Source organism: Opisthocomus hoazin, chromosome 9, assembly GCF_030867145.1.
Source record: "Opisthocomus hoazin isolate bOpiHoa1 chromosome 9, bOpiHoa1.hap1, whole genome shotgun sequence".
Lineage (NCBI taxonomy): Eukaryota > Metazoa > Chordata > Aves > Opisthocomiformes > Opisthocomidae > Opisthocomus > Opisthocomus hoazin.
The window spans coordinates 23,742,926-23,753,708 of NC_134422.1; the positions used below are offsets into that span (position 1 = coordinate 23,742,926).

The window sequence follows — 10,783 nt, forward strand, 5'->3', positions numbered from 1 at the left end:
CTATTAGGTCCTAATCCTACTGAAATCAATTAAATGAAAGCCTATGACTAAAATTCCATTGGTTACTATGGGAAAAGGAACAAGGTGCCAACTTGAAAAGAGCTGATTGTCTCTAAAAGCTAACGAGCATCTTCCTGTTCTATGCTTGGTGACATATAGGTAATTTAATTCTTAGACCTTCACTGTTCCTCTTTTGTTAATTGTGGGAGACTAATTGGTATGTATTTGTCTGCTTGCCTCAGACTTGATTTCCGCATCTCTACTGAAATATTTCTCATTATTGTCCCCAGCAGGTTGCCTCTCCCCTTCCTGTATTTGTTTGTATACCAAATGTTCCTGTGCAGTGTCAAGGCTCCGACAGACATGCTGTCGTAGAATAAAACTGAATGACTGAAGCATTACTAGGCAGCCATGCTCTTGGAAAGACTTGCTTCCCTCACTGCTATCACTGTTTTTGACCTTCCCTATTCTAGCAAGCTGAAACCAAGGACTATTCAGATGGCAATCATATACAGTCAGCCTTTCTGACAGATGACTTGCTATAGTATAAGCTTTAGCTGATCAATTTTAATCCATCATCATGCGTCTGTCAGAGCCCCTAAGGGCACTACACACAATACTATAGGTGCTTGAAGTCCTTCATCTTCTTCAACAACTTTTTTTCCTTTTGTCCCTCCTTGGAAATTCATAAAGCTAAAGAAAGATCTTTTGGCTCTTTCCTAGAAATTTCTATATGTAAGACCCCAGACAACAGCATGGCAGCAGCACTTCTTGATCAAAATACACAAAAGAGAGGACGTAGCACAGTTCTTATGCAAACTATTTACATAGTTTGGATGCTTCAAATGAGGCAGCTCCTTCAGCAATAGGAGCTGGCAGGAACACAGAATACAGAAGAATTCTAAGCATAGAAGTGTTTAAATACAGAAGTGTTTTAAGCTGAACATCGACAGCAGCAAAGTAAGCTATCCATTTTAACCATACCAGGAACTGTTAACATGAGTAGGTCTGACATGAGATCGAGCAATGCTACTTTCAGTCCAGCATATTCAACTTAGCCCCATTCCATTAATTTGTTTGCTAACATAGGGTTTAATTATCTCTGAAAACTAACATGTGAAAATTATGCCAATGACTAACTTGAATAGAAGCAGACACTTTTCGCTCCAAGGTTCAGCATCATTCATTACTTCTCTGTGGAAATGACAGAAGAGCACCACAGCAAATATCTCAAGCATTAGTTCCCAAATTTAATTTGCTTAGTATTCCTAGAAGCAATGGTAGCAGCTCTTGGCCCCCTGCCAATTCACACACAGGCAAAAAGAAGGATGCCACTTTATGAACTACCAAAGATGGTGAGTGGAAAACAAAAGAACATAACTCCTCATACATCTATGCTAGGGATGATGAGTCTCTTATGCTCACCCTGCATGATCCATATAGCTCAACCACCACTCATCCTGAACCCCCTTGTCTCCCTAGTGAGAACGTGCTGATTCAGTAAGCTACATAACCGAGGACCGACCCCCACTTCATAGCCAGGTTCTTGATTTATCAAGACTTTCGCCACTTCCACACAACCTCCACTCCAACTCAGTTTCACCTGTTTTCCCTTCTGAGCTATGTGGATTCATCTGCAGATCCACCTCCTGAACAGCCCTGCTCCTTTCAGTCCCATTGTCGCAGTCCATCCCAACACCTCCATCAGTTTGATAACTCTGTATTAGACAGTCACTGAATGCTAGCAAGAAAACTGAAACTACATATGATCAGTTATTTCGGAAAAAATAAAAAATGAAACAAAACTGAGTTTCATCGAGGTACAATGTTGTAGAAAAAGGGCAGCCTTTTTCTTAAAATCTTTTCCTACCTTTACTATATAGCCTACATTTGAATCAGCATTCACACAAGTAAAGGATTTTTACACCTAGCAGGAGGTACTGAGCCTGGAAGATGCTTAAGAACTACACTGCATATAGATTTATGAAACACAAAGATAAACTTCACATACTTTTAATACAATAACCAGCCAGCTTCCAACTTCCTTGACCAAGGAACTTACAGAAGCACAGACAACTCCAGATTTGCCCTTAAGGTGGTATGTGTTTGAGACAGTGGCTTGGCGACATCTAGTTTAAAAAACACTAATAGGTGACAGATCTAGTTGCATATCTTACCTCATGAGCTAAACCCAAGTTTAAAGACTAAAAAGAGCAATGAAGATATTAGTTTATTAACCAGAAGACAATCTTTCACATCATATTCTTCTCTGAAGACCTTTTCGTCATCAGTTTTATTAGAGAAACTTTTGGAATAATTTAGATTAAAAGTGAAATGGACCAATTAACAAATAAAATTGACTATTAAAAAGAATAATAATTTTTTAAAAACTCAGCAAGCTGGAAACTTTGTTTCAGACCAAAAGCTTGTTGAATAATTTCTGTGACAGTTGGCAACAGGGAACACCTCTGAGGAAGGTGTAAGAACTCCAGATTACTTCTGTGAAGTAAGCTTAAACCCTGAAACTCGTCATCTGTTACTCCTATGTTATGCTACACATTGGTTATCATTAGCCACATCCAGTCTAATTTTCTAATCCAGTTTTCTAATTTTGCTAAATCCTTGCTCTCAAAAATTGTGTGCAGCAGAATTCAAAAATATATTTAAAATTGTGTAGAAAATAGTTTCTTGTATAGCTTCTAAATTCCAAACTTCTCTTTTCATCAAATATTCCTTGTTCTTAAGTTATGAACTATAGGAACAAAAATTCCTGGCCTTCCAAATATTTTAGGCAGATCTTCCTCTATCCTTCTAACACTTCCTGTATCACTTACGGTTTTGTATTCATCTCCATTCCATGGTCAAAAATTCTAGTCTTTTCAGTCTCAGTTTTCCCACTGTTGACTAGTGTTCTCACTCTCTTCTGAGCCCTCACTGACCGTAAAAATACCTTTCAGAGATGGAGATGTACTGCTGCAAATCAGAGCAATTCTTATTCTTGTTAATGTTGACATGTTAGTTTTCTCTGCTATTATATTGCTTATTTATGTTAAGATTCAATTTACTTTTTTTGACAATTGTACACTGTATGGAAATCTCTGCTGAGCTATCTGTAACATCTTCTGCACACCTTTAGAAGAATACAAGTAATTTACATGTTCCTTTCAAAATGGTGTCAATTTTAGAATACAGTGCTAATCCAGTGTTCAACATTATTATACCGAACTAATAACTATCTGCCATTATAAATAACATGGACTATCTTATCGCTACACTTTCTGTCGCCTAATTCATTAGTGATCTACAACAATATTTTGCTTTTCATTCCATGACTACCTACTCACACAGCAGCTTTTTACGCAAGACACTGAGAACTTGTAACTGTCAGGTTACTTGTGACAATCTGAAGTATACTCTAGCACGACCTTTACACATATGTTCTGGCAGTCCACTGTTTTATATACATATGCACACAGACCATTATTTATCATAGTAAATAATATACAATAATATATTAAAATCAGCCTTGGAGAAACATCTCACCACATGTTATGCTCAAAAACCTTAGAAGGATCAGTTAAAATCCGCGATCCAAGTGGAACAGCAGGTCGTCTACTGCTTTGGTGCCTCTGTTGCATCTTGCTTTTCCTCAGACATAAAGCAGAAAGCCTTGTAACGAAATTCATTTTGTTCAGAGACCTGAAAACACAATTAACTCAAATTACAGTTTCGCTGTAACTTAATTGTTTATGTCACTTACATGAGAAACTGGTCAAATAAATAAGAACCAATATTAGCTTTAGTAATGATCTTTTACTATAATATCAATTTAAGTGCTTTTTAGAAAATAGCAACATCCCTTCAGTGTTCTGAAAGCCCAAATAATCCCAGAGCAGGCTACTGGAATGAAACCAGTTGAAAGATAAATTATTTGGTATCATTTCAAAGTCCTATCAGGCAGGGGAAAAAAAAAAAAAAAAGAAATACACAGGAAAACAATAAACCAAGTTTGACATTGTACCTTTAAGAAGACAAGGAAGAAGTGATTGGTAAAGAAGCCACTTGTTCTAGTGGGTACATACTGTCATTGAGATTGACATTTTTCACCCCACTCACTAGGTAACCATCTTCACAAGATTTCATTCTAGAACTGTGACTGTGATTTTACACTTTTAGATAGGAAATGAAAGATTTTCTTTATTTAAAGTGTAAACATTATACACCAGAAAGCCTTCCAAAATTCCTGCCATCTATTCTATTTCTTGTTTAATGCCCTCTTTAAAATGAATGGTTTTAAATGTTACATTTCTGTTCATGCAAATTATAAAGTGCTTGAGATTTTTCTATTACATGTATAATTCCATCTTATATTGCTATATTTTACTTTACTTTGAATCTCTTCATACAGTATTAATAATGAAAGATATCAAGTGTGTGTAGCTGGTAACAGCATTTTGTCTTGTTGGGTTTTTTGGTTTGGTGGTTTTTTTGGGGTTTTTTTTTGCATATTCTCGTTAACGTAGTCTTTCTAGGAGATGAGTAAAACAAAATACCCCTCCTACTCCTTTTACCCTGGTGTGTCTTTGCTCTTTTTTCCTTCAAGTGCTCTGCATATGACTTTAAAAATTATTCTTAGTCCTATTTTTTCCTGCCCCTTTTTTTTTTTTTTTTTTTGAGCGCTGCCTCTGTATAAACCACACATACAAATTTAATGCACTGGAAATATAAAATGTGGCTACAAAAGAACAGGCACAAGACATTATTATAAAACATTCTGTGCAAATTGGTTACAAAATGAAGATTTTTATCTTGAGGAAAATAGTACTATTTGATCACAAGTCTTGTACTGTGAATTAAAAAAGATTAATTTGTACACATCAATACAAAGCTTGGCAAAGGAATCACTTCAATTAAATGAACAATTCCTCATTTAAGGTGTACTTTTGAATGAGTCATACTTTAAAAAGGGCATTGTTTATTCATTTTAAGCCTACAGAAAGAAAAGGGGGAGGAAAAAAGATTAAAATTTATTTTTGTTTGTCAAAGATCAAATAAAATGGGGTTTGCCTTTTGGCTGGCAGTGCCAAATAAAAACACTGATAGATTTTTGTTGCTGGGACTGCAATGCTACCAGGATATGGGGCATCACCATACAGTGAAAATGTAATGTTTAGTCCTATTAAACAATTAAAACTCTTCTAACGTTAACGAGCTTATTATGGCTCTTTTTTTTTTTAAATGTGGCTCAACAACTAAAACTATTCCAGTTTATACTGTAATGACTACAAAGTGTTCATGCTCTTTGAAAATGTATGCATTGTTCATAACATAATGCATAATTATTAACATATATGGGATATTATGAAATAATAATTATGAGAAATGAAAGTTAAGACACCATGACAATTTCCATAAAATATGTAATTTACATAAAATCAATGTTCTTGAGAACAAAAACAAACAGAAAATCCCCCCAAGCCACAATTTGATCTAAAAAGATTCCATGATTACTTTGCAAATTGTTTACAAATCCTCTTCCTCCTTCCATCATTCAAAGAGACCTAAGTTAGTATCTTGCATTTCCTGTGCCAGCATTGATATTCAACATCAGCTACAATGATTCAGCTGCTAGGCTAGTCACATAATTTTTCTTGGCTTTCTAAATATCTCAGTAAGAACATGAAAAGATGCACAGATGGGAATTATAGTCAGATGACTGAGATGGTCTTGCATCAGTAAAATCTAGAGATGCAACTCTTTTTATGAGAATGTGATCCTTTGAGTGATAATTGCACAATTTCAGCTGGCAAATTCTGAAACATCAAAAAACACAAGGAGAGTGGGGTGGGTGGGGGAGTTTACTGTTGCATCTACTGTTAAATGTGAAGGAACTCCTTGGAGACATGCATGTATATCCCTGAGAGTCAGTGTGATCCACAGATCATGAGATTAACGGGCAATTGGCTAATAAAAGTTCAAAAAGCATCTAAATAAGTTGGAAGCCTAAGTCACATTTTCAGAAGCAAGTCATTGCTCGATTGTTTCTCCAACTGATTTTGTTAATGAAACAGGCAAACACCCTCTCACTTTGTCAGATAAGATGATCACGCCCTGAAGCCATGACAGCAAGAAATGTTGTTGTCTGAAAGAATTAGGAGTTCTTTCCCTGCTCAGAGCCACCGTGAAGCAGGATTTAAGTTTGATTATTAATCAAAGCAATTCAAGCTTCATCTTTAAGGATATTCTCATGAAACTGAATTACATTCAAAATGCCTATATTTTGTGGAAGCATAACTATTTTTCAGAAAAAACTTTAAAGAAACAATGCACTTGGTAACCACACTGAAAAACAACATGGAAGACTTTTTTTCCTTGTGGAGCACTGTCTTTTAGGCTTTAGAATCTTGTCATTGTCACAAATACGGACCAGGTCCTCCGTTTAGTTGAGAAACTTCAAGCAAACAGCTTTAAAACTCCGCTCCTTCCCAAACAATCTAACACAGCACCTTTAGTACAGCTTTTTTGAAGGTGGACATGCAGAAAAAGGCATACACACCAACTGCCAGGTAGACCTGAAATAATACACTTCTAATTGATGTTGGCATTAAAACCTCTCAGCAGTCACATCCACAAAGGAAAAACTAAAGATACAGGAGAAAAGAGCTGTTCCAATTTTGGTTTTTAAATAGTGAATTACACACCAAAACATAAGTAAACCACTTCATTGGGGAGCAGGGGGGCAGGACCAGAACAGGAATAGCCTGTCATTTTTGTACCAGAACCTAGTTCAATGAACTTATTGAATGAAAACATTTTGACATTTGACTTATCTCCAACTACAAAGTTAACAACTCCTTCCATCTCCAATCACTAAGCCTACTCGTAGAGTCTCCGTTATAAAGAAAAAAACAGGCTATATTAGGAAGAGTATGTGCAGCTTATGTTACATTTCTAGACAGAAGAGTATTCTGGAAACAATGTACTTAATACAATTACTTCTTCTGCTTGGCACCTAGAAGTTTATCTACATAGCATTTGCCAGTTAATCCCCAATGCTCTCATGTAAAGCATAGCTGATCTGTTTTATCACCATCAAACACTATGAAACCTCACAACACCTTACCCAAAACAGATGCAAGTGGTAATCGTGGACACAAAGTGAAAAATTCTTCAAGATAACGGTTAACACAGAAAGTATAACTATGAATTATCAGTGGTTGTTTTTAAAATATGTACATATTCATATTTCAATATGTTGATACACAACACTACTATCAACCAGACTCGTTCATTAACTGAATGCTTAATACTATTCTATTCTACCAAGTGACAAAACATGCCCTCTTGGGGCTTCATGATTAGCCTTTCAATCATATACTTTAAAAAAATTGTGCACATTTGAAATACTAGGATATTTCACAACTTTTCAAACTCAGCAGATCTAAAATTCTCAGCTGTTTTTCCTTCTCATGCATCATCACCAGCAATGATGCAGGCCTCCCTGTTGACACACAGCAACTTCAGTAAAGCTACTGCAGAGCACTGACTACCAAGGAGAAAACAAACAAAACAAAAAAAATATTTTGCTTCATTTTGAATCCTGTAGAGACAACACAGTTAATATTGGTTAAAAAGCAACAGCAGATAAAAACAAACAAATCCCACCAGACAGGATTTCAACCACATGTACAGAAAAGTTGAGTAAGAAGAGCCTGTTCTTACACCACCTGCCAGGTAGCCTGTTAAAAAGTCAAGTAAAGAGGAAATAGTTTATACAATGGTAGAGGGAGAGAAATAAAACTGCTCGTTTTCTGAAAACATTTACTTGAATTATCATACATCCAGGAGATCAGCAACAGAACTTGAAGGTACATTATTTGGGATACAATAATGTATATAGGTACTGTATAATCACTTCTAAAAGTAAGAAAGCAGACAAACAGCTATTAGGGACAAGAAGAAGGCTAAAAGCCCTTGGGAGTTTAAAAACCTATTATTATTTAATTCCCTAACTTTGTATTCATTGAGAATCGTTTCTCAGCCACCTTTCTCCATCTTGATACTCCAGTTAGAATTATTCTGCTATATAAACCATTTTTGCAATATCTTATAAAACTTTTATAACTGTAAGAAGCAGTCATACTATTCCTATAAAAAAGGGAAAACATTCTTCACTTGAGTCTATGAATTGCAACATTAATTCTTGTTGGCATATGATTCCATTGATCTTGGAAGACAGAGGAAGCAAAGAAAGCTTTCTCTGCAGTACTGAGGGAACGAACTACACCAGTTCATATTTTTTTAAGCTAATAAAGACAGTCTGAAAAAATGCAACTAAAGATAAAATAATGACAACGGCAAGATCAAGGAAACATGAATGGCCAAGAAGGAAGAAACTGGGACCTTAGAAAAATAGATGTTTGTTTTTTTTTTACTGAATCTTTAAGCAATTAATGTGAACATGAAATAACAAACAAAAGCATCTTATTTGAATCAACTGTATGGATAAAATGTGGAGTTCAGTTGGAACAGGTGACTAATGTAATTTGTTCTGTCCTACACTAAACCTGAGCTCCTATTTCTTTTTTCACTTGCAAAGGCAGGTAATAAAACATTCTGACGGAAGCTCGTCAAAAAATGCTGGTTCAAGAAAATCACAGTATTTAAAAAAAAAGTAGTAATTCTGTTGACATTTTAATATATTAAAACATTTTTGTTATTTTTTGGAATGTTGAAAGATTTTGTTTTGATCAGGACAAGTGTTTTGTTGAAATTGCATTATTTCAATTTATAATAGAGATGTTCTAACTTCACTATCAAAGACTATTTTGCCTTTAAAAAGAAGCTTCAATAAAGTATTTTAACTGAATTCAAAATACTTCAACTTGTGAAGAATACTTTCACTCCAACTGAAGCTGAAACTGTATTTTGATTTCCTGGAATCTTTCTCGGAATGGAATTTCTACTTTTGTACTGAATCAATTTATAGCAACATTTTCAGTGTTAATTGTTCTCCTGTTCTGTGTTTGTAACACCGACTAAAGGCATACTCAGAAACAGAGTCATTATAAATATTATTGACTAAAATAATTTGAATAATAGAAATTAAGAAGATAACAGTCACTCGGTAAAATTTTTTTAAATATTGCATAATGTAAGGAGGCCAATTCACAAATAATTCTTTAGGCTACTATCCTGCAAATACCTGTACATTTGTTTAAGTTTACAGACAAGTTGTCTTCTAACATATCAATGAGTGTTCATGGGATATGGGATTTAAATACGTAAGTATTCTGGGCAATCCTTTACTATTTTTCCCCGATTTTTCCACTTTTTCCATGAAGTAATTCACGTCTTTTCCTGTTATTTATACAGCAGAATATAACACAAAACCGATTTACTAAATTGATCTCTTCACAAGTTTAACGTCAGCAGGAAGCCAGCAACGGTAAAGCGAGCTCGGAAACCAGGCCTCCCAGCTAACCTGTGCCCCCTCTGCTGGCTGCTGCTCACGTAGGAAGGGGGGAAAAGAATAAAAAGCTGTGTTGACTTTATGTGTACATATAGGTGCACAGCGAACATACATCTAAGTCTCAAAATATATCTTTTAATCACCTAAATTGTTTGTCAACCCTATTTTCTACAAAACATGTAGAATATGTAATTGTATTGCCTAATAATCAAAAGATGATTTGTCTCAGGGCAAGCCACGTTTTCCTATTACTACAGATGCTGAGCACAGAGACAGAGCAACATGAATCCTACCACTGTCTACAGTTTACTCTGAAGAACCTCGATCCTCTACACCCCTGAGAGACTTCGGATGTCGGCACGGACTTCGCTTCGGCCCAGCCTGCCCTGCCAGCTCCGAAGCCGCCGGCCACGGTGTGGACCCACCAGCCAGCATGCGGCGCCTACAGGCCTGACCCGCTCTTCAGAGCGGCCACTGCAGCCACCGCCTTTGCGTCTTTACCTCAGGGCACCCAAATAACCGCAAAGCGTCATAAAAATCACCGGAATCCGCCTCTCCTTACAGTGTCAGCGAAGATTAAAGGTTCCGCCCAGGGATCCTCAGCAACAGACCCGGAAACACAGACAAGATCAGCAGCTTCCACCGAGGCTTTGGGCACCCGGCCTCTGGCGAGGAAGGGGAAGAGTTTTTCCACAGCCCTCAGTCGCTCGTCGGGGCAAGCAGCTCTGGGTGACGGCGACAACTTTGGGGACATGGCTCTAAAAATACAACAGAAACGAAGCGTCATACACCTGCTGTTCCTTTAAAATCACACACACAAAAAAAACCCAGGCCCGGGCGCACCCCGCGCAAAGCCGCGGTACCCAGAATCACGCGTGTCCGGCGCCAGCCCGCGGGGAGCCCGCGCTGTCCGGCAGGGGGCGCTGCCCCGCCCAGCCGCGGGGGAGGCGGGAGGAGAGAGAGCGGCGGGTCCCGCCTTCCCCCCGCCGCACCCTCACTGACGGAGCTTTCCTGCCTTTATTTAAAAAAATAACGAGTAAAATGCTTCCATTTACACGCCCCGCGTTTGCTTCAGTCCCTTCAGCGCAGGGTTAAGGCAGCGGAGCCCGGCCTGGGGCAGCGGTCCCGGTGCGCGGGTGACTCCGCGGGTACCCGCGGGCGGCCGCTGCCGGCGGCTCTCACCGACCTCTGCGCAGCGACCCTCCTCCCGCCCCGCGGTCCGCTCGGGGGGAGCGGCCCTGCTCCCGGCCGCCTCCGCACGGCTGAGGGAGCGGGCGGGCCGCCACGGGGCACGGCGGGAGGTGTAGTCCG

The 10,783-nt window shown here is 38.1% G+C and overlaps 1 protein-coding gene across 5 annotated transcripts in view; it reads right to left on the reverse strand.

Annotated features, from left to right (window-relative positions):
* Positions 1-10,724, reverse strand: part of METTL8 (methyltransferase 8, tRNA N3-cytidine) — a 28,860-nt gene extending 18,136 nt beyond the window's left edge. The window contains exons 1-3 of one of the 5 annotated variants that reach the window (XM_075431005.1): positions 10,659-10,724; positions 10,035-10,230; positions 3,544-3,699 (exon numbers count right to left, since the gene is read on the reverse strand). In XM_075431005.1, the coding sequence (XP_075287120.1) occupies positions 3,544-3,686 (143 nt within the window). In that variant the 5' untranslated portion in view covers positions 3,687-3,699; positions 10,035-10,230; positions 10,659-10,724. Of the gene's footprint in view, positions 1-3,543; positions 3,700-10,034; positions 10,231-10,315; positions 10,490-10,527; positions 10,622-10,658 lie in introns of those variants that run through there. The other 4 variants (XM_075431004.1, XM_075431002.1, XM_075431003.1 and 1 more) reach the window with 4 other exon arrangements.
* Positions 10,725-10,783: the final 59 nt, after the last annotated feature.